The sequence below is a fragment of the Cyprinus carpio genome, chromosome A9, assembly GCF_018340385.1.
Source record: "Cyprinus carpio isolate SPL01 chromosome A9, ASM1834038v1, whole genome shotgun sequence".
In the NCBI taxonomy this organism is placed as follows: domain Eukaryota; kingdom Metazoa; phylum Chordata; class Actinopteri; order Cypriniformes; family Cyprinidae; genus Cyprinus; species Cyprinus carpio.
The window spans coordinates 13697181-13722812 of NC_056580.1; the positions used below are offsets into that span (position 1 = coordinate 13697181).

The 25632-nt window shown below is 35.7% G+C and overlaps 1 protein-coding gene across 2 annotated transcripts; it reads left to right on the top strand.

Annotated features, from left to right (window-relative positions):
• The first annotated feature begins 612 nt into the window (after positions 1–612).
• Positions 613–22389, top strand: LOC109062528 (glycophorin-C-like). 2 transcript variants are annotated; one of them, XM_042763620.1, is made up of 4 exons: positions 614–873; positions 3374–3529; positions 18001–18030; positions 20175–22389. In XM_042763620.1, exons 2-4 carry the CDS (start codon positions 3445–3447, stop codon positions 20369–20371), a joined length of 312 nt encoding a protein of 103 aa, XP_042619554.1. In that variant the 5' UTR covers positions 614–873; positions 3374–3444; the 3' UTR covers positions 20372–22389. The 2 variants fall into 2 exon arrangements, with proteins under 2 accessions (XP_042619555.1, XP_042619554.1); XM_042763621.1 differs by lacking the exon at positions 18001–18030 and having other exon boundaries at positions 613–873.
• The last annotated feature ends 3243 nt before the right edge of the window (positions 22390–25632 follow it).

The following is a 25632-nucleotide window of genomic DNA, read 5'->3' on the forward strand; positions in this document are numbered from 1 at the left end:
ATATATATATATATATATATAATCTTGGTCCACAAATACAGTAATCTATTTGTGGACCAATCTATATATATAATTTTTATCCAAATTCATACAAAATGGCCACCTCAAAACATTCTTATCAGATGAAATTGGTACTGAGAAAATAAGAAAAACATTGGCATACACAAAAATAATATTCTGAATTATCTTAATACTGTATGTGGGCTTTTCTAAGCAAATAATGATTTGTTAATTGCATTTTACATAATTATTTTATCAGATTTTTAAAATTATTTGACAGTCCCACAGAAAAATATTAACAAAAAATAAAACTAATATTAATAAAAAATACTTTGTTTAAAATATTACTAAACAGAATGTTATTTCACAACTGCATATTTCGCAATTGCACCATTTCCCTTGCATAACTATTGTTGTCTGTGTCTGTCTTTAGCCAAGCTGTCTTCCCCTTCCCTGAGCTCAGTCTGACAACAGCTGTGTGTTATTCCAGAGGAGAAGTATGTGTAGTTGTGCTTTATTCCAGAGGAGGAGTCTGTGTATCTGTGCTTTATTCCAGAGGAGGAGTCTGTGTAGTTGTGCTTTATTCAGGAGGAGGAGTCTGCCCAGCCACTGGTCGAACACAAGAAACTATTAGTAAAGCAGAATGTTAGGGGTGGGGCAGGCTGAAAGGGGAAGTTCACGTGCTATACATTTAAACTTAACGGATCTAAACACAGACCTCTGATATAATTCATGATAATATTTCCATCCTGTTAGAAAGTGAAACAACAACTCAGCCTGAGCAGAGGAAGTATTTCTGTTACTAGAAAAAGGACAGCAGAACAGCTTGCAGGCTGTGGGAGAACTTGTTGCAGAACTGTTGAAGAAAAGTTGGTGAGTTAGATTTGACTTCTTTATTTAAAATAAAGCTTGCTGTCATAAATCGTGCTGCTTTGTAGATTTAAATGTAAGTTATAAAGCATGGTACATTATTGTTAAATGATTTTTCTAGATAGTGACAAGTACTATTCTTTAACTGTCCAAGAGGTTTTCTACAATTTACATCTGCCCAATTTTTCTCCCATCAGAATACATTTTTACTTTATATCTAAAACTGTGGCTTTCGTTTTTATCTAAAAGAGTGTGTGGTCCTCCAGAGGGTTGTGTGTAGTTTAAAGGTGTTGAGTGACAGAGATGAAACATGCCAGGTCACCAAATAACCCCAAACAGTTGTAAGTGACATCTGGCCTGCTAATTTAAGCTGCACACATACTCCATTATACTCAAAACACACTGAGAAGTATATTTCACAATACAGAAATAGATTTTTCCCTAATTTATTAATAGTAGACTCTTTGACAACTCTTTGAATTATATTTATCTCATAGGGTTGTTCGCACAAAAAATTTAATTATGTCATCATTTACTAAACCTCCTGTAATTCCAAACCTGCATAACATTCTTTTATAAAAACACTAGAATATATTTTGGAAAACACAACTGACTTTGGTTGTATGGATGAAAAAAATTAAATAAAATTCATCAGAATAAAATATATAGTTTTTTATTTTATTTTTATTTTATGTTCCTCAGAAGAAAGAAAGTCCTACAGGCTTAGATCACATAAAAGATGATATAATTGTCATTATCTTTTTAACCCTTTTATTTTTGTATCAATCAATCAGTATTATTACCCAAAATCAAAACTTTCTTATATGTTAGCTTCTTCAAAGTTGCCCCATTTCATCTTGATTCTGCACACTCTGGTTATTCTGATTTCAATCAATTTAAATTGTCTTGACTCCTTCACATGTATGTTGGGGACCTGTTGGCTGCTTTTCCCTCACTATCCAGTCCAATATCTTAGTTCTGTAAAGACATTTATATGTAGACACTATTGATAGTTTTTAGTTCAAAATTAATCTCAGGCTTTTGAGATCATAAGAAACTGTTTTATTTTGAATTTGTGTTTGAATTGAAATTAGATTGAAATTGTTTTGCTACTCCTGCAGGGACTAGTATGTCCTGTTGCCTGAGGCTTGTATAAAAGCTTCAAGTGTAAATATTAGAGTAGAAGCCAGTCATGCTGGTACACAAAGCTTATATTTGAGCACAGCTGACATTAACAATGCTGTTTTTAAATAACAGAGAGCTAAAATGAAAACAAGCTAAAAATGTATTTATTTAAGCACTGAGTCGGGATGAGGCAAGTAAATAAAAGTGATCTTAAATTAGAGAGTGAGAGTGAGAACTTGTTTTCCATCATCACATATAACATTTATGAGAGCTCCTCCTTTGGCTGCAGGCATAAACATTGACACAATTTCAAAGTCGAACAAGTTTATAAATTAGTGGCCCTCGTGTCCTACAAATATTACAAACTAAAAACATGGGAATGTCAATGTATAATACTTTTATATATGTAAATAAAAAAATCCATCGCTGGATTTCAGGAAGGAAGTGCAGGGTGTGTGCTGATGAGAGAAGGAAATAGTGTGAGTGTTTCCTTTGTTTCACAGTGAGTGATAAGGCCCAGGGTCTTTAAAGGCCTCTTCCTTTGTTTAGTAACTGCCAGTAAAGTCAACAAAGGCTAAATAAGGCCAGTGGAGTTTATCTGAATGTGTCACACAGCACTATATTGTGTACACATCAACATCTTCAGCAGATCTACAGCTGAGTAGAGCACCTAAACATATCATTTAGAGCTGACCAACTGGGTGAAGGCAATGACTTCATCATTTGATTTGATTCTGATTCTTAAGCTCTCAGTTCAGTTCAACTGAATTCTGAATATTTCAGTTGCTATATTAACAGAGCTGTTTAAATTATTACATACACGTATTGTGGGGGTGGTGAACTGGTATCCACCACTGACTCACTGACATCTGCAAGATGGTAGGTTCATGCATCCATTTAAAAAAAAAAAATAAAAAAAACCGGTTTACTTGTTTTTAAGTTAAGGAACTCAACATAGATTCATAAAAAAGCTTGAAAGCCACACAAGCCACAGATCAACATTGCTGGCTAGAGATGTGGCATCTTGTCACATTCTCTTTATATGGTCTAATAGGAAAAACACTGTGTTTGGTTTTGTTTACATTATAGAGATATTTAACCTGAAATCACCTACAATTGTCAGTATCAGCCAAAGTAAAACTTGCTAAATAAACATGCTAATTAATGTCTTAATGATAATCTAAACATGCAGTGCAGCTTATAAAGGTTAACATTAGAAAACCAAGTACAAATATTTTTCAGTATTCACATTGGATTTGGATGATGTACTCTGTCATGTGCCTTATTTTGGACCATAAAAGACACTCCTGCTATTTCCTCACTCTGTTTCATGAGAGCACATTGGAGTGAAGCAATTGTCCTCTCTCTTTTTCTACAGACATCTCATCATCCCTGAGAACACTATCCCACAGCTGTCCCCCTCAATCTCACCACCAAATATCCCTTCACATGTCTGTAATGGCCAACTCCACAGCAAAAGCACCTAGGCAAGACTCTGCTGAAAGTAAATCTGACACATCAACCATATCTATTCGTAAGTATTTTGTAGTTTTGTGCACTATACTGAATGAGTGTCAGCGCTAGCTGTGACAACAAAGTTATCAAATGGGTGTGTCTAGATGTGGATTGGTTACATTTAGAAGAGTGGACTGCTCTGAATGTCACACACCATGTGGAACAGAAATAAGCATGTGTGGTTTGTGTGTGTGGGCAATGGCATGTGTGGCATCGGATGTGTGTTTTATGTGTGTGTGATATTTTTGGAAAGGTATGATATATGAGTGTAGTGTACATTATCCGCTATATATATATATTACAATTTAAATCAATTCAAAATAATTGTTTTCCATTTTAATATATTTCAAAATGTCATTTATTCCTGTTACGACAAAGCTGAATTTTTTATTATTCCAGTCTTCAGTGTCATGTGATCCTTTGGAAATCATTCAAATAAGCAGATTTGGTGCTCAAGAAACATTCCTTATTATCAGTGTTGAAAACAGTTGTGCTGATTAATATATTTTTTTTTTTTTTTTTGAAAGATTCTGAATAGAAAGTTTAATAGAATTTAAAATCATTCTGTCTTTAATGTCACTTTTGGTCAGTTTAATGTATTGCTGATTGAATGTATGTATTAATACTTTTAAAAGAGAGAGAGAGTAAAAAAAAAGAAATTAAAAGTGTGATTTTTTTTTATTATTAATATAAACTCATTTCATTCAACAATGCATTAAACTGACCAAATCTTACTGACTCCAACCATTTGAGCAGTATATTAATAAAAACTACCTCTGTTATGTGCTCCTGTCTGTCATGTAGCCTACAGTATGTGAATATCAATAGTATGTGTGGTATCACAAGAACTAAAACATCAAACCATTTTGTTGACCTTTGGTTGTTCCCAAAACTGTTGTGTTGTACTAGATTTCTAAGTGCTGCCATACCAGAGTTTTGTTTGACAGTGTGTGATGGCAGTGTGGTACAACTCTGAATGTGCGATATGGAATATGTTTACTAGATCAGGAACAACCAGCTGTGAAAACATAGCCGACATCATAAAAAAAATAATAATAATGATAAAAATAATAATAGTCTAAATACAGCAAGGCTCTTGATAATCAACAGAAATCTGTATTAGTACACTTTGTGAATAATTCACCATGAATGAATTGTACCAGCTGATAGCATCCTTTGTTTACACATGTTGTTTACTTTGTATTAGCACCGGAGAGAATTATGCAAATCAGAACGCAATGAAAACACCCCAAAAAAATTGTGCTGAGTTGACTGTGGTTTTGCTCCAAAACACAATTACATCATAGAGGTTGTGTAATTATGTCTGTTTATTCCCTGTTAAAACAATTAAAACAGCCATCAAAACAAAATAAAGGGTATCAGAAAATTCTATAGTAATGGGAAAACTTATACCTACATTTTGACATATTTATATTTATATTTATCATAATTATGTCTAATAATAATAATAATTATAGGCAGTTGTGGCCTACTGGTTAGAGAGTAGGTGGGGGGAGTGAATGTACCACCCTCTTCCACCCTCAATGCCACGACTGAGGTGCCCTTGAGCAAAGCACCGATCCCCCAACTGCTCCCCGGGCACTGGAGCAAATATGGCTGCCCACTGCTCCGGGCGTGTGTTCAATTTCTATAGGTGGCATTTCAAACACTGAATATTCATTCTAATGTTTCTGGAAATACCCAGTATGTTGTGATATTTAAATGGATATTTCATACAGAATAAAGTTTTAAAAACTGAACCTCATAGATGTTGCATTCACTCTGCATCTTTCTTTCATTTGATTTGATTCTATGCTTATAAAACACAAAAGACTTCAAATGTGACTGAAAAACAAATAAACAAGTGACTATTAGAAACTGATTCATGAAAGCCTCAGGAAAAATGTTTGAGCTCAAAGTAATGATGAAGTCATGGCACAGATCGGTGACCAGTTTCAAGATTGTATTTTAGATCACAGTCTTAGCATCAGTTTTTAAAAGAGCCAGCAGGTCATCACCTGTTGTGTGTTGGCATAGTGTTGAGTTAAACATTAAAAAGGGGGCATAAGCTGAGTATGTAAAGAAACTTTTTAAATTTTTTTTTTACATTTTGAAGTATAGATTGAATAGATCTCAAACAGGTAAGAAGGTGGCTCAAACATTGGAGGGAGAAGCAATGCCAAGAGAAGAGAGAGAACAAATAAAGGAAACAGGACAAGACTTTGCTTTGTTCTTGGTGAAGGATGAAACAAAGTTGGAACCAGAGGGGTTGTAGATGTTTTCCAGCTACAGGACAAACACTGAGTAAGTGTGTGTATGTGTTCCTCAGAGCAACAAAACAGTAAGCCAAAATGTTGATTTATCTTCTGTTCTGAAAGCCCTCACATCCAAGTCCCCCAGTATGTGATGGAAAATATAGCAAACAAAACACTTGTTGTTCTGTCTCCCGCCACAGTACAACAGCTGCGTGTGCATTCACCTTGCATTGGCACTTAGGCCATGACATTGTTTTTAATTGGGAACTTTTAAATGAAGAGCAGTCTGCACATCTGTGTTTGTAGCTGTAATGGACCAGCAGAGGTTACTGAGCTAGTCACTGACAAGTCAATGGTTTTACAAACATTTAATAATAATAAGGAGAAAAATAGTAATTCAGTAATATTTAATAATTATTTTATTTTGAATAATGATGATTTAGTTTTTATGATTAGATTTTATGATTTTTATGGCCTTTTGAATTTTGCAACTGTTTAAAAATTGCACACATTTATTTATTATTACAGAAATGATCTATTTCTATACTCAGCATTAACAAAACAAAAAGTACTGATACTGATTAAAAATTACTGAAATATGAAAACAAAACAAAACAAAACAAAATTAATATAAAAAAATATATTAATTAATTATAAAAAAATTAATTTGTATTCTAAATAAATTTTTTTATAAACGCCATCTAATATCATTTACTCTTTGAATAAACAAAATTGGACTAATTTGTGAAAATTTGTAAAAAAAAAAAAGCTAAAATATTTTATTTTCTTTAAGTAAAACACTGACGCAATGCAGTAAGTAATGCAGTCTTTTGAATGAGCATGACATCGTTAGACACTGATCAGTATTAAGAATGAAATCTAGCTTTAAAAGAGTTTGTATTTGTGCTGCATTATTTATCAGTTTCCTGCATGTGATATGTGTATGTCTGTCCACAGGAATGTGGAAAATCAGCAGCAGGCCCTTTATATTATTACTGATGGAAACAGGCACTGTTCTCAACCAGCTGTCTATAATCAACCCCAGTGGGCCTGCAGTCACTTGACTGGCTCATGAGAGCACATGCCCATCAGTAAACTCATATAAAAGGCTTTTTCTCTCAGAGAATCACTGACTCTCAGCTTGAATGAGGGAATCTGAGAGTGTGGTGGAGAGAAGAGAAGGAGAGGTATTCTTTCGAGGCGAGATGCGTGACATATGGTTGGGTGAGATAGGAACTGTTACCACTTGAGCTTCTCATCCCAGGCAGATGTGACCTCAGGCCATGAAGGAAAGAGAGAGATGGAGAGAAACACCAGATTGTTTGAGGAAATCAGTTGCAGAAAAGTAGAGAGAGGGAAATAGTGAAGAGCTCTTTAACTGAGACTCACACAGGACTGAATGTATGTGTGTGTGTGTGTGTGTGTGTGAGTGTGTGTGTGTGTGTGTGTGTGTGTGTGTGTGTGTGTGTGTGTGTGTGTGTGTGTGTGTGTGTGAGAGAGAGAGAGAGAGAGAGAGAGAGAGAGACGAGTGTGTACCATATTCAGATCTCATGACTAGCCCCACAAACAAGTGAGCTTTAACTCAGTGCTGTGGTCATGATGAGCCTCAGAGCACTGGCAAAATGAAGTTACTAAGCTGATAATAGACTGATGGTTTCTGTTTAGAGATTGTACTGGGGATAGACGCAATGACATATATGGTCTTCCATTGATACGTATTAAGTTTGACAAAAAATTGTCAAGATGTGTTGGAACTGACAGACATTTTTTGGGAGGATATAGGTGTCATGAGCAGCCAGACAAGGCAATTTGATTGTTGAGGAAAACAAAATTTTTAACCGTAAGCCTAATAAAACTTAACCTTAAACCTTAAAACTTAACTTAAACCTTTTTTTTTTTTACCTCTTAATTCTTGCAATTATGAGGAGGAGGGGCAGAAAAGTTATGCTGTTGCAGCTATGCTGCTGCTTCACATATGCTCTCTGCTGATGCTTGTGGTGTGAAAGGGCTAATCCTTTACCTGCAGGACAGACGGATGAAGACAGTAATGTCATGTCTGTACTTATAAACTTGCAATGGAAAATCTGAAAACTTTAAAACCCTTTCTGTACACTCAGGTTTAGGTCCCTGTGGATATTTCCACATTCCTCTTATCTTCATAGATGTGCACTCTGTCGCCTCCAGTCCTCTTTCTCAATTTTATTTTTCCTCCCCCTCAGCGCCACAATCTGATTTCTGGGCCACTGAATAACTGTATCTGTGGCCAGGTGACCTCGGGGTCATTTGCAATTTCCTTCTCTTACATATTTTTCTGCAATTCTCAATCTATTTCTCAAACTTTCGCCACTCGCAAATATTAGATGTCCTAGCCCTGAAGATGATAGACTGACCTTCTCAAGGGCAAGTGCCATCTATAGAAATGAATATCATAATAATAATTATGCTGCTTTGATTATGGCATGTGCCATTGTGAGGCATATCCAGATGATGAATGAAGCCATCCAGGCAGCAGAGGCCATTCGGATTCATTGTGTCGTCGCTCAAAGGAATATGTTGGATTCGTGCTTTGATGTGTGTGCGGTTTCTCAAGGGCGATTCACACCAGCTTATGTAAGGGTTAAGAGTCAAGAGTTCTGAGACACTGACAAAGCCAAATGACCTTTTATGACCAGAGTAAAAAATACAGACATGCTAGCAAAATGAAAAACTGTAACTGACATTTGTAGATGTCAGTGTACAATATAAATAACTGTTTCTGGTCATTTACAGACAGAGTCTTTGTAAAGTTTATGGAAAGGAAGTGAGGGTGTTACAGAAGTAAGGAGAGATGTGTGGCTGTGTAATGGTGTGGAAGAGTGAGCTTCTCATGTTTTTAGTTGCACAGCTGTTGGGGTGGATCCACTTTCAAACCAGCACTCTTTCATGAATCTAGTGCACACAGTACAAACAAACACTAAAATCAAACTGTTTTTGGTATGGAATAGTACATTAACGCTTAACTGTCACTACAAGATATGCTATTTAATAATTTTATTAAAAAAATGTGTTATAAAAGATTATTTCACTAATTATGACCTTTTTATTTGACCTCAACCAATTAATTTCAACATTGATAATAATAAGATGTTTCTGGAGCAGGTAATTGGCATATTAGAATGTTTTGTGAAGGAACACTGAAGACTTGAGGAATGACGGCTGAAAATTAATAAATTACATTTTAAAAATCTATTTAAATTAATAATCAGTTATTTTAAATTGTAATCAAATTTCACAATATTTCTGTTTTTTACGGTATTTTTAATCAAATATAAATGCCTTTGTGAGCTGAAGAGACTTATTTTAAAAACAAACAAAAAGTGCAGTTTGAATTTGCCTATCACTCTTGTGTCATATACAAATGGCATTCAGATGTCACTCTTCTGCTCTGTTCACCCTTTATTTGGTCATTTCAAAACCCCTATGAGTTTCTTTACTCAGTGGAAAGCATATAAAGGATTTTGTAGAATGCAGTCAATGTTGCAGAAAGACATTTTGCAGAATGACTTCAGAAGACTTGTGTCATGTTGGAATATGTTGGAATGTGGCACAGACAACTTTTATAGTTATTTTTTTTATATATATATATACCAAGGCTCGTTCACACCAAGGGCTTTAATAATGATAACTCAGTATCTATAAAGTTTTAATAATCATTCTATTTCTATGAGAATAGTTAGGTCCCACAACCACTGTATAATGATAACAGCACAGAGGAACAATATTGTTGGAATCAGTTTACTTTTTTTTTTCAGCTTTTTCCAGATAAAAGCATTGACAGCCAATCAGAATCCATCCTTCTTTAAAGAGCTTGACCATATAAAAGCAGATGACAAAACTGCACCACACACTTATAATAAACAGAGCGATGGATGGATGCTAATATATTGTTATAGTTATCTTTATACAGTGGGTATAGAAAAGAACCACATCATTAAAATAATCACATTTTGTTGCTTTGCAGCCTGAAATGAAGATGGACACAGTTTTTGTTTTATTCGGCTGTATTTACTCAGTGCTACTTTTAAAATCCAAGTGAAAGATATAACACCAACATGTTAGAAAATTTTTTTTTTTTAAAAACAATCACTGACTTGGAAAAAGGATCACAATGTCAGTATTTTGTTGAACTGCCTTTTGTTTTAATTACAGCCTTTAGTTTCTGTCTCTACTAACTTTGCACATCCAGACTTTGCAATATTTGCCCACTCTTTGTTTGCAGAACCACTCAAGTTCAGTTCAATTTGATAGTGAGCATTTGTGGACTGCAGTCTTCAAGTCATTCCACAGATCTTCAGTGGGGTTTAATTCTGGGCTCTGACTAGACCATGCAAGGACATTCACCTTTTTCTCCTTCAAACACTGTGTGCTCAGTTTTGCTGTGTGCTTTGGGTCATTGTCTTGTGGGAAGATAAAATTTCATCCCATTGACATCTTTCTGGCAGAGGGCAGCAGATTTTCCTCAAGAATTTGACAGTATTGCCCCATCCATTTTTCCTTCTATCCTGGCAAGTGCTCCTGTCCCTGCTGCAGAGAAACACCCCATAACAGGATATAACCACCTCATGCTTTACTGTAGGGATGGGGTTATTTGGATGGTGAGCTGTATTGGATTTTCACCAGACATATTGTTTGGTGTTGAAGCCAAATAATAAAATTTTAGTCTCAACTGCCTCAGAATCTTCTAGGTGTGTTTTTGGCAAAGCTCAGTCGTGACTGAATGTGGCCTTTCTTGAGGAGTGGCTTTTTTCTTGCAACCCTCCTATACAAGCCACATCTGTGGAGAATTTGTAATGTTGTCACATGTACACAATGACCACTCTTTTTCATAAATTCCTGCCACTGCTGCAGAGTTGCTGTAGGCCTCTTGATCACCTCTCTGACCAGTTTCCTTCAGGCTCTTTCATCTGGAGTTTGGAGTGACATCCTGATCCAGGAAGGGTCTGTGTTGTACCAAATACCTTCCACTTCTTAATAACATACTTCACTGTGCTTATAGGCACTGATAAAGCCTTTGACATTGTTTTGTATCCATCTCTTGACTTGTGCCTGTCCACAACTTTATCCCGTAGATCTTTTGACAGTGTCTTGCCTCCCATAGTTGATTGTTTGCTTCAGTTGCACTACCAAGGACTGAAATGCTCCAGGAAATCTCTTTTCATGCTGAGTTGATCAAAATGACCATAGCTGATCACAGTTGAAAGTCAAATGGCTTTGTGTACCATTGAGAAGGTGATTAGCTACACCTAATTGAGCTTACAAGTCATTTTTAGGAGGGGGGGGGTGATCCTTTTTCCAACTCAGGGATTCTGTTTTTTATTTAATTTTTTCTGACATGATGGTGTTATATCTGGATAAAACAAGAACTGTGTGTCTTGATTTCAGACTGAAAGCAACAAAATTTGATTATTTTAAAGGGGGGTTATTCTTTTCTATACTCACTGTAGTTATTGTTCTTGGTGTGAACAGGGCATTAAGCAATATGGTTAACGGGTGGGGTTACAGGGTTAAAAAATACCAATATGATATATTTGTGTTATACCGTTTGTTGTTATATAATCCTCAAGAGAGTTGAGAATTTCAGCAGAGCTGTGTTGAGGTTGGGCAGGATCAAATTTTCAACAGCACCGGTTCCCTTATGAGACTGCCCAGCTCAATAACAGAAATCTTTCCCTCACTCCCCTCCTTATTGTAAAAGCACAAGCTTTCAGCATGCTTCCCACCTCCTCTCTTCCTCCAAGTCATGCTGAAATCTCACTCCATTAGTCACATCCATTACACCCTTTTCCTTCCCTGTATTCTGTTCTCAGCTCATTTTTCTTTTAGGAATGGACAGAGACTAGCATGTGGTTTCCTGATTCTGTCTCCTCCATCTCAGCCCAGTACAGTTATGAATTTAGGGTTATAATCACCATTGAGCTCTTGTGTAATATATGCTTGCACCTGTGCTGTCCTAGTGGCTGCCCTGTCTGTGCTCAATGAACTGTATGTGTGTTGCATGATGCAAATCGATGCAAAAGCTTGATGTGATTAACCTTCTTATGTTACTTCAGCTCTGGCCTACTGACTCAATGAATAACTCACTTACTTCTAACCCAAAATTAAATTATTTAGTGTACTACATTGACATCAGGTCTAATATTACTGCATAACTGAAGTACTGACGGCAGCCTTTCTCCTAATTAGCATTGGCTTGTTTGCTAATTTATAAAAGAAATATAAAGATTTACATAGAATGATAACACTTTAGTTTAGTGACCAGTTCTCACTATTTGATTACTCGCATATTGGCTGTTCATTTGTACTTATAAAGCACATATTAATGCCTTATTATGCATGGCCATATTTTTGATCCCTTAATCCTACCCAATACCTAAAGTTAACAACTGTACCTTACTGACTATTAATAAGCAGTAAAAGGAAAGTTGTAGTTAATAGTTAGTTAATATTGAGAATTTGACCTTAAAATATAGTGTGACCTATGGAATAAATAGTAAGATTTTTTTTTTCGTTTCCATGTAAAAACATTTTAAAATAAGATACATTTATTTGAAAAGAAAAACTGTCATAAATGGTTGCTTATTTTTAGAGTAACACTTGTTAGATTTATGCTTAAAATACGAAGAAAAAAAACTTAGTAATAAGGTAATAAGTATATATTAATAATATAAGGTATAAGCAATAAGGTGAGAAAAATAAAATTCTAAATATTTTGTCTGCCATCATCTCTCTAATGCAATTTTTTTCGTCTTTTGTTTCTCAAGCAAATGTTTTATGTTTAAAGTGCCTTCTGTGTGAACCGTGCTTTATAAATCATTGACAATAGACAAAGACTATTTTTGCTCGCAAGACTTGGCTTATGTGACATATCTTAAAGGTGTAAAACATTGTAATTTAGCGATTTCTGGTTTGATAGGATGATTCTTCATCACTTGGGAAGGCTGATGAACATTGTTTGACCTTGACACAAGCTTCCTCGTCATCAATTTTCTGATATGATCTTACAGGGCAATCACATCACCAACAATACAGTCTAAAAATACAGTGACTAGTCCTCTCAAGTCTGATAGAAATGACCATCCTCAAACCTTGTTAAGAGGAGGATTTAAAGGTCTGATAAGGGGTTACAAGTCATTCATAACTTAATACATAAAACTTATTACTGTAAAGACAGCAGGTCAGTTGTACTTTAAACCTCCAAACTTTTTAATTCCATAATGATCATGGGATCATTCTAATAGACAGAAAAATATGATTGTTCCCGAAATGTAAATACAATTATATTTCTTATTTATCATGTATATAATTATACTACTTTATGGATAATTATATTATACTTGACGTGCTTTCATACTTACCAGTTCTTTATAAATAAGTTTGTATTATTAATAATAGGGCTGTCAATTAATTACAATTTTTAATCTAATTAATCACACCCTTTTTTCTGTGATTAATCGCGATTAATCACACACTTCATGAAATTAAGCATAGACCATTTATCTTGTTTCAAATGTTTACTTTGTCATCATTTGCTATATCCACTAAAGTAAACTAAAAGATTGAAGTGTGATTCTAAAAAATCTGTATTTTCTGCAAGCTTTTTCAAGATAAATTTAGATAATAAGAGAAAAAAATAATAATTTTAAAGTATGTGTACAGTGCAACAGCAAAGAGAAGTCAAGTTGTGATACCGAACAGGATCACATAGAGATGCGAAAAAAGAAAAACACCTAAACCAACAGCCTGCTGACTGCATATATCTACTATAGTGCACGGATCCATTCAGAATAACTACACACAGCAACATAAACATGACAAATCAAAACATTATTCTGAATGTGTGTGGAAACAACGTGAATGTACAGAAATGTCTGTGCCTGTGCATAAATACAATGTGTGATCAGTGCGTCAAAAGCACTCATACACAAATTAATATAATGGACTCACACATGCTTACTGTACTACTCCTGTACACCACCGCAATCGTCTTTACCTTGATGGCAGTCTTCATCCATCAAAATTTTACTAGCGAGACTGGTTATCCAGTCGAGAAAAAGTAGTTTGCATCTCATATGGCCATACAGCGGTGGGATATGTTGACAATCCGTTCAGTCTATACTTCACACAGTGCGACGTGTAAAGCAAAGAAGCAAAATTGGGTTAAAGGGTTAGAATAGGAATTGTGCTTCAGTATTTACATTAATTGTGTTAAATTATTTTAACACGTTAAGGACTGTAAAATGAATCACATGCATTAACGCATTAACGTTGACAGCACTAATTAGTAACATTATATAATAACGTTGTTTTGTTTTTTTTACTTTTGACAACTTTTACAAGAACCCCCTAACATTCCTATTGGACTCCCTTGAACAACCTTGCACTAAAGGACTGTGGGAATGAATTCTCATTCTTACCTCTGAGGAGCAGAAAATGTGTAAAACAGCGTGAAATCCATTAGGAATTTTTGCAGGATACGTCATAGACTTTCAACTTTGTGGTGGCCTTATTCTTCCTCACTGTGACTGCTGCACCACAGAAAAATGTATCTAATTAAAATATGTTGATTAACTAGGACTTAGCGTTTGTATGGTTTGTTAGAGGTTCATTATAAGCTGAGGCTTCTCTGCAGCTCCCTCAGGTTATCATCTATTGTCAATGTCCTCACTGACAATGGGCAATTTAAGGGGAAGCTGCTTAGCTTTTAATTCTTCTACACATAGTGAGATTTGGTTTAAAGCTGAAGTGTGTGATTCGTTTAATTTGAAAATATATTTTACTATCATATTCAGTGGGAACTATAAGAGAGCCATTCATGGGTTGATTTTCACTGAAAACATATATCTCTGAAATATCTTTTAATATCTCTGTCAGAATTTTAAGGGCCATATATATATATATATAGGTTTTCAAGTGGACCTGTGTTTTTAAGCTGCTCTTTTAAAAGGATGAAGAATGGTGAATAATAAACAACAGCCAATCATGTGAGAAATGAGAGAGAGAGAGAAAGAGAGTGAGAGGAAAGAGTGTCTAAAAGCGAGTGTAGCGAGGCGTTTAGTAGCTGTTTTCACTCTTAGTTTGGCACAGGCGGCTGGCCACAGTTGAGTGCTTTCCTGACAGACATCAGAGCTGTTAATTCTCTTCATGAAACATGAAGGCCTGCCCTGACTTTTCATCACTTCAGAGATGAGACAAGGATCTCTCTTCCTGCGGTTTTGACAATGTACTATAGAGCCTGCCTAGGGAGGCGATGGGCCTTTTGTAGCACATTTAGTGAAATTAAAGGGAGCGGCAGAATCAGCATGCAAATTTATAGATTCTGGATTACAAGAGGAAGTGGTAGTTTTGATGTCTTCTTCAAAGTCTGATAAAGTTCTTTGGGAATAAAAACATTTTCTAGTACATTACATGTCTGTAAGTAGACTATTAAGGACTACTTTTAACCTAGTTGCCCAATATGTATGCAGCTAACGGATGAGAGCCAGATCATTGGTTGTCCCCAGGAATAAAATGTTCAGATCAGAGCTAAATACCATTGCTTTGGTAGTTGTCCAATTTGTGGAAATTTGGACAGATTTACAGTTTGGGCACTGGGCAGAGCAACAATGAGAAATTTGCATTAATTCAAGCTGGAAAGTTATCAGCTTAATGTGTTTCCCACCCAAGAACTGAAAGGACTGGAATTCATTCTGGCTCCTGGTTTTGCTGCCCATCCTATCGAGAGACAATTACCAGTGCGCTTCAAAAGCCGGCTTTGGGCAAGATTAGCTCCACTTCTGGGAAGGTGATGAAAGCAAATGTCTTGCTGCTGGATCTGCTCTGCCCTGGGTCTGTGTGGCAGAAGTGAGAGAAAGGGTGGAATGCCTTTGGCCCTCTTCATCTTTCAGGTCCAACCCATCGGCTTTCATGGCAGGCTGCAAAAAAAAGAGGAAGCTGTTCTTCAGATCTGGCCACGTAGCACAGATGTCCTCCTCCATGTCACAGCGGCTGGCGGATTTCACTAACGAGGCTAACGAGGGAACGCCTCCAGGCGAGACAGACTCCCTCATGTTTGCATGGCAGATATAGCAGAGATTTAATCCATCCTGGGGTGCTGTGGCTCTTCGCTGAGTGTGTCTAGAAAGATCTTTTATATCGGGCTTCACATCCACAATACTGAGAATTTCTGCTGTAAAATAAAAGCTGTATCCATTATATATTTTAGCCTGAAATTTCAAGTCTCTCTGTGCCACATGTAAAATTTCAAGCATCATAGATTTAAAGCTGAAGAGTATAATAAAAAAAAATTAATTTAATATGCAGAGATGGCTAAAAGTAAGCCATTTGTTCTGTGGTGCTATCAAAACATTTCTCCGTTTGTTTCAGCATCCAACATAGTAGTATTGGCTTAGCCAATTAATAGTTTTTATGTGACATCACATCCTCATAGGGACGCCCACATGGAGGAAATGAGGTTTGCATTAAGTAGTAATGTATTAATACAGTGATATTTAAAGGCCAAATTTCACACTTTTTTGGGGGGGATTTAAGTCCTAAATAGATTTCAACAGTCTGCCTCTCTATTCAATTAAAGGAAAGAAAAACGTGACCTGTGAGATATAAAAACAACAGTGTCCTTTAGCCCCTTTTGAATGTTTCAACTTTCTCGACTTTCCTAACAGCTAAAGCACATGTTTGCATTCTTAAAGGTGATGCACTAGGTTATTTTTTTGTTCATGTTGCTGGTCCTTGGTCTAGTGATGCGCATTACAGAAGCAAAAGTTTTCAATTACCGATGTTAATGTAGAAATTTGCAGTCACCCGTGATTAATTTATGACAATAGGAAAGTTTCCAATAACAGAGGGAATACTAAGAAAATGAATAGAATTTAGCTGGTCACGTGACGACAAAATCAGCTTGTATTTGGTTGCTCATACAACTCATGTTAGTTTATATGATTTTAAACATAGGCCTATTTAAAAAAAAAAAAAATACTATTATTGAGTTTAATTGTAATAGTTGTGATGTAATGGAAGTTAGAGCGACTGATCTTTTTTCAGTGTTGCGAAGTACATGGATCATTGAAAAATAAAAATAAATGTATTACAGAGACCCTACTCTATTAGAGAGATATATTTCATCCAGAGTCTTCCTAGTTTTAATGAAGTTATGAGGAAAGATGCTGCGGAGAGAAAACCTTGGTGGAGCTGGAAGCACTTTGATTGATTTATAAATAATTCACTGGCTGAGAGCCTCTGTCTTTTTTGTTGTCTTTTTCTTTTTTTCTTTTTTTCTTCATATCACTATACCTTTTCTAAAGGAGAACTAATTATTGAACTCATAAGGAGACTTTAAAGATCACATGAGTGGATGTTATACCTGCAAACACACCTTCATGCCCTCCACATTACCCAAATGTGAATGTTCTATGTCTCCTTAATTACTCCAAATATAATCACACTGTAAACACCGTATCACAATGAGCTTTTAATCACAGTGTAACAGGTTATTAGACACTAATGAGGAAGCTTAATTGTTCATGTTTTGGGGCATCTGCTTGGTCAAACCTGCATTATCCTTTCTGTTTAAAAATAGTTTTGGGGTCTCACTAGATCCATCTCCATTTTGAAAGCAACATGTTTGATTTGCCTGTCCTTCAGTGAAAGCCAAGTCAATGCAGCAGATGTTGCCTTTGCAATAATTCATGATTATCTTCAATCACTTTCTTTAACAAGCTTTTTGTCCCCATGGTGATGGAGAGAATGAGTCTCGCTGCAATACAACGGGGGAGACAGCTGTCTATAAAAACAAAGCATCATGAAAGATTCACGTGTGTTATTATAACACAGGAAGAAGGTCAACAGTACGTGTTTTGTGAGAGATCAGTGAGGCGGGAAGGATCTTGTTGTAAAGTTGCATGGCTGCACTGCAGTACTGCTATAAAAATTATTTATCTTCAAAAAGTTTTAGAACTCTAGCCATTTAGAAGAGATCAAACAGAGATAACTTTGATAACATGTTAACTTTGATAAAAATGTAAAGATATTTTGCTTGAAATCAGCAGAGGCTAATAGCAACAATACTAGAACTGGCACTATATTAAAAATTTGACAAAATTATATGTGATATGACCATTCTTACTAAAAAAAATAAATAAATCAGTTTGTCATATGCTATAACCAATTTTGCTTCATCAAAATATTTTCTTATTGTCTTTAGAGGGCCCATACTTTGAAGCCATAGTTGGAGGTAAGTGTAACAGCTCACAGACTTTCACATATCTAACATGCCTTAATCTCACCTACAATGTAAGACTGTGTATCTTTTGCCCTAAGTCAATAATTCTACCTAATCTGACCCTTTAAAAATGACTTTTGTCAGGGCTGCATTTCCTGAGAGCATTTTAAAGCCTAGATAGATCTTAGAGACCATTGGTGTCAATGGTTTCTGCGATCTACTTAAGCTTACGATGGGCGTTTAGGTCTAGGCACAGCTGTTTTAGAGCCAATCACCTGACCTGTAAATGTCATGTGACTAATTACTCTGGAGACAGAGAAAAATGATGTAATAGATGGCAAAACAGGAACACGGATAGTCCAAAACCTTTCACTAACAACTATACTAAACAGTGATATAAAGGCATCAAGCAGAGGATATTTTCATTTCCAAATATCAAGTCCATTTGACACTTTCAAGAGCTTTCCAGAACAAAACTGGGCACTGGTAAAATATCTTCTATATGATAATGACATACAGTGGCATGCAAAAGTTTGGGAACCCCTTGCATAATCTATGAAAATTGGAATAATTTTAACAAAATAAGAGAAATCATACAATATGCATGTTATTTTTTATTAAGTACTGGCCTGAGTAAGATATTGTACATAAAGGATGTTTAAATTTAGTCCTCAAGACAAAAAAAATAGCTGAAATTATTCAAATAACCCCATTCAAAAGTTCATAATTCTTAATACTGTATGCGGTTACCTGGATGATCCACGACTGTCTTTTGTTTTGTGATGGTTGTTCATGATTCTGATTCTGATTCTGATTCTGATTCTGATTCTGATGAGTCTCTTGTTGGATCTGAACAGTTAAACTGAGCACTGTTCTTCAGAAAAATCCTCCAGGTCCTGTCTCGTGAACAACATTCACAAAACAGAAAGACAGTTGTGGATCATCCAGGTAACTACACACAGTATTAAGAACTTTTGTATGGGGTTATTTTAATAATGTCAGCTATTTTTTGTCTTATGGATTATATGTAAACATATTTTATGTGAAATATCTTACTCAGGACAGTACTAAATAAAAAAAACATGCATTTAGTATGATCTTTGTTATTTTGTTAAAATTATTCACATTTTCACAGATTCTGAAAGGGGTTTCCCAAACTTTTGCATGCCATTGTATGTTACTTGTGTATGGCTGTAAGTGGTGAAAGATGCTTTTTGCCTCCAGTGTGTGTAGTTAGCACTTTGATGATGCTCAGAGATGCTTGGAAGATTTCTGTACAAATGAAAAGTAATTTGTGCGCAAGATGTTTCCTGGCCTCAAAAGATTTCTGGCTGAGCAAAAAAAAAAAAAAAAGATTGTACCACAGTGTTCTCACTTTAGCTCATTTACACATGAATAATCAGTGTGTGGGTTGTTGTGTGTGGATGTTGGACGTGATTTTCTGTTAAATTCCCACTTGTATAAAGCTAAAGATAAGTGGGGTCGAGAATAAAACTACGAAAACTAGTTAAAACCATGCAAGGCATAGGCTAATTAATCATCCAACATTTGACTATTTTAACATAATTGGCTAACCGGGCAAATGCAGTTACTGATAAACCAAAGTGGACTTTTTCTATCCCATTATCATAGTTTTTATTAATATTTTGACTTAGTTTTGAATTACTTCCATTTTTTTTTTTTTTTTTTTGCTTAAATGTTTTAGTTAAAGTTTTAGTAATTTTGTTGTTTGTTTTTCATTTTTTATGGTTTTAATTAAATAATAAAAAACAATTAAAATATGTTTTTTTGTGTAAATTTATGTAAAAGGTGTACATCTTATTTGCTGAAAAAAAAAACAATAATGAATTTGTATTATATCATAATTATTATGACCATCAACCACCTTCAGATATTGGTATCGGCATTAGCTTTTGAATCAGAAATATGTTTCCGATTTAGTACAAGCTCAATCAGCATCTTTTGTGGCATGTTGTTGACTAATACAAAAAAAAATAAAAAAATCCTTTTAAAAAACCTTATCTGTATCAACCACTTATAAAAACCCATACAGCCAGTGTAGTCTGTTTATTTCAGAATGTTCAGTCTCACCTTATAGCTGCAACCCATGCTATCTTCTATTATAACCTCTCTTTCTCTGTGTCTGTGTGTTCTAGTTGTCATTGCTGTGGTGGTTCTGGTCCTGATCCTCCTCCTGGCCGTCATTCTGCGATACATGTACAAGCACAAGGGCACATATCATACCAATGAAGCCAAGGGCACAGAGTTCGCAGAGACAGCAGACGCTGCTCTGCGTGGAGACCCTGCCCTGAAGGACGCCATGGATGAGAGCAAGAAAGAGTATTTCATATGAGACACAATAGCTGGCCCTTTATAAACATCATATAATAAACTCCTACAGGCTCACATGATGCCTCAATCCTGTTTGCTGGAGCAGTGAAGTAACTGACTGAGCTCCCCGCAAACAGAAACTAACAAGAAGAGTATTCTGAAATTCCTCTATATTTTAATATCTGAGATCGTTTATATTTATTTGTTCCTGGAAAAGAGAATATGCTGCACTCCTTGTAAAGCTGAGTGTCTGAACAAACATCAGCTCAGGAGATTGAGATGATATTCAGATGAAGGGAAGGGAAGTCTTTGATCTTATTAGACAGGATATGAATGTGAATGATAGGTAATATTTCAGGACATTTAAATGTACAATTTAAAGAACACTGTAAAAAAAAAAAAGAATGTGAAATTAATTAATATTCTGTATACTGTATATGGCATATATAAGAATCAGGGATCAGATTCTTCTTTCTAAGTAAGAAGTTAAATTCAAAAAAGTTTGTTCGTTTTGTTAATAGCATCTTATATTTTAAAGATGAAAATAGCTCTGGTGTTGTCTGATTGTGGCAGTTCTTGCTAAAGACTCACTGATCAACTAAATGTAAAACATCTCAAAAGCATCTATTTGCTCTGCCTGCAAATTACCGTTATGATCGTGATAAATGTACACTATTTTCTTCCTGACTGACTTTATGGGAGTTCAGTACTCAATCTCACATTTTTAATGTGCCATGTATTTTAAATAGTTACTGAGCCTGTCTCAAAATTGCACTCCATCTCTCTTGCACTAGGACATATAGCTCATTAAGCATATAAGAACATTTACATATAAAATACGAAGGGAAATAATCCAATAGGAAAAACAATGGGAGAAAAGCCATTGGGTTATTAGAGGCAGAAATAGGTCTTTTCCTTATTATTTACATAAACTCTCAGAAAAAAAAGCTAACTTTTTTAAAAAGTACACCTTGTACCTAAAGGGTGCATATTAGTACATTTTGAAGGGGTACCACCCCAGTGACGGCTTTATTTTTGAGAGTGTAGGTGTTAACCATGTGCATTGTTCTGTTTTTATACTGTCGTGATTCTAAATATAACTGTTTTCTTCTGCTTGTTGTAAGAATATCTATGATATAATTCTTAGACTGAACTAATGAAATATTGCTTGTAATTAGAAGCAGTAGCAGAGTTATTCAGTGGAGTAAATAAACAAGATATTTGCTTCAGATGCCTTAACATTTTTAATTTCATATATGTTAACGCTTTAGCAACAAATAAAATGAATTATATTGTTTGTTTTTCTAGTTGCCTTTTTTCAGTTTCCCAGTTTTATCAAAGAAAGGAAGGAAGGAAAGGGTACACTTAAAACTGAAAAGTGTCATCATATACTCAACTTTGTGTCTTTCAAAGCTTGTATGACTTACTTATTTATAGCATATTTTCTAAGCTGCTCCTTACTATAAATTAAAAGAAAACAGTGACCATAGCTGTCAAACAAGATTTTCAGTAAATTATAGTTTAATTTTAGGTTTTTTCCACACATAGTGTTGTCAAATGGCTCAGAAGACTTGAAATAAAGTGCTTGAGTCATATACTTTTAGGAGACTTTTATGGTGCTGTTTTTGCTAAAATCTTCTTTTGTTTTCCACAGAAAAAAAAAACAAAAAAAAAAACATAGTCATTCAGGTTTGGAAACGATGTGAGGGTGAGTAAATAATGACAAAAGTATCATTTTCATTTTTGCATGAACTATTTCCCTTAAGCTTACAGCAACTGGCAGTAAAGAGAGCTCCTGCTGTGCTCAGTTTAGTGATTTTTGGATCAAACAACCAGGCCTCAGGCCATTGATAGTTTCAGTTCCTCTTCATGGGGGAGTAATTATTACAGGTGTTGTGTTATTCACTCCTGGGAAACCAGAATGTGCAAATAAAATACTGAAATATTATCTCATGCAAACAGTTTGTGTGGCAGTGGGACATGAAGTGCTATAAATATGATTTGAGTTGATGTGTACCATGATAAATAATTTTTCAATGAGATCTCTTCTGGAAGATTTTTACCAAAAAATGTACACATTATTCCAAGGCCAGTACATGCTGATGCAACAAAATGAAAATGCCAGACACTTTGGAGGTGAGCTACACCGCGAGAATCCACACGAGTGAGAGATATTTTTCTTTTGATTAATTCTTTGCTTCAAGGATGGAGGCTGAAAATAAGCCCTGAGCACCAAATCTCATCTCACCTTCTCACCCCCTTCTTCCTACATCCAGCGCTCTTGATTAATGACACCCCACCACTAAAGGTTTCTGCTGCGCTTTTTTTTAACTACTGAAAGGACAGTTTTGTGCAATAGCTAGACTTCCTGTCATCACTTATATTTTGATAATCAACACTGACACCTCTATGATTAATCATCCACAAACAGGATTGAAATGTGCATGAGGACACAATTATCACCTCCCACAATGCTCCAACACCAATGTTTGTTTCCTGCAGTCACATCTCTTCATCATTTCTTAACTGTTTCTGAAAACATTTTAAACTTTAAACATGTTCCCAGAGTTTTGACATTATTTCGAGTTTGAGTAATGAGTTCATTTCTAGCAAAATATATATATATATATATATATTATATATATATATATATATATATATATATATATATATATATATATATATATTTTGGGGTTAATGGTTCCTTTAATATACACCTGGCTGTCATTTTCTAGTGAACTAAGACCTGCCCTGAAAGGTTAGAGCAGCAATGCTCTGTGTAGCTGTATTTTAAGGGTGAATTTCTCCCTAAGATTAGATTCAAAAGCCTGTAACATTAACAGCATATATTTTAGACAAGACAGAAATGATCTATTTCAGTGAGCAGTATGTCAATACTGCAGCTTTTTTCAGTTGTGCGGAAGTCAAGCAGACATGAAATAAGACATGGATTTGTCAACAATACAATACAAATGTGAGCAGAAAATTGAAACTACGTCAAGTGAACACATAAAAGCCATCAGCACATCAGTTTTCCACTTTTCAAGCAGAACACTCTTCTGTGACATTTCTGATGATTGAGTATTCAGAATCTCTCTTCACAAAAATGCAGTACCTCTTGCCAAGCACAAATTGCTTTTGTAACATTTTGATTTTACTAAAATAACACTTGAGGGGAATACAGTTGCTAGATTCAAGACTGTCCCCAACTGAGTTTAAAGCTTGTCAGGCTGTTTAATTCACAAGTGCTGAATATCAAAGCGACAGCTTCAATACAGAGGCTTTTGGTATTATCAGCTGCTTTTTCAGTGCGTCTTTTTCAAGAGTTTGTAAAGTTTGCCTGTTTTTTTTTTTTTTCCACCACAAGGGCACTTCCACAAAATACAATTTCCACAAAAAATAAAAATAAAAAAATAAGCAGCACAACTGTTTTATTAGCATTAATATCAATAAGAAATTATTTATGCAAATCAGCATATTAGAATGATCTCTGAAGGATCATGTGACACTGAAGACTCTGAAGACAGTTCTATTATATTATTTTAAATGCTATTTAATTCATACAAAAAATTTGTTTTTGTTTTTTTGTTCAGAACTGATTGCATATGTATTATTGATGGTATCAACCTGTCTACTAAGATGCCTTTATACACTCACCGGCCACTTTATTAGGTACACCTATTCAATTGCTTGGTAACACAAATTGCTAATCAGCCAATTACATGCCAGCAATGCATTTAGGCATCTAGATGTGGTCAAGACTTTCTGAAGTTCAAACCGAGCATCAGAATGAGGAAGAAAGGGGATTTAAGTGACTTTGAACGTGGAATGGTTGTTGGTGCCAGAGGGGCTGGTCTGAGTAATTCAAAAACTGCTGATATACTGGGATTTTCACATACAACTATCTCCGAAAAAGAGAAAATATCCAGTGAGTGGAAGTTGTGTGGACGAAAATTCCTTGTTGATGTCAGAGGAGAATGGGCAGACTGGTTAGAGATGATAGAAAGGCAACAGTAACTCAAATAACCACTCGTTACAACCAAGGTATGCAGAATACCATCTCTGAACGCACAACACATCGAACCCTGAAGCAGATGGGCTACAGCAGCAGAAGACCACACCGGGTGCCGATCCTGTCAGCTAAGAACAGGAAACGGAAGCTTCAATTCACACAGGTTCACCAAAATTGGACAATAGAAGATTGGAAAAATGTTGCCTGGTCTGATGAGTCTCGATTTCTGCTGTGACATTCAGATTGTAGGGTCAGAATTAGGCGTAAACACCATGAAAACATGGATCCATCCTGCCTTGTCTCAACGGTTCAGGCTGGTGGTGGTGGTGTAATGATGTGGCGGATATTTCTTGGCACACTTTGGGCCCCTTATTACCAATTGAGCATCGTTTAAATGCCACAGCCTACCTGAGTATTGTTCCTGACTATGTCCATCCCTTTATGACTACAGTGTGCCCATCTTCTGATGGCTACATCCAGCAGGATAATCCACCATGTCACAAAGCTCATATCATCTCAGACTGGTTTCTTGAACATGACAAGGAGTTCACTTTACTCAAATGGCCTCACGGTCACCAGATCTCAATTCAACAGAGCAGCCTTGGGATGTGGTGGAACAGGAGATTCGCATCATGGATGTGCAACCAACAACTGCGTGATGCTATCATGTCAATATGGACCAAAATCTCTGAGGAATGTTTCCAACACCTTGTTGAATCTATGCCACAAAGAATTAAGGCAGTTCTAAAGGCAAAAGCGGGTCCAACCCGGTACTAGCAAGATGTACCTAATAAAGTGGCCAGCGAGTATAGTTTTTAAAAGGCACCATTGATTTATTTCTTGCTGCCATAAGCCAATGTGTGTCGTTTTAGCAGATGTTTGACTTAAATTAAAAATGCCATGTTATTTTTCAGGGTACTAATGACAAACAAGCATTGTGGTTATTCAGTACCCTCTTGGTCTCTAAAGCGCACTTGAATATGTTCTTGTTCATTAGACATGACGTTATGGTGCCTTGGAAGTCTGTCTGAAAGCAGATCACTAGGAGGTTCCTTCATACAAACATGCTGCCTGTGCAGTCAATGACTGACTGGGCAGCAAAGCAGCAAGACAGCTGTATTTGGCTTCAGACAGCCTCACACATCCTCTGATGTAAATCTCAAAACTTTGCATTTTGCACAGTGTTTCAAATTAGAGAGATTGTAAGACTAAATGTAGCCATAATGAACCACACTGTATGTCTTTACAAACCTGTATGAGAGCGAGAGGAA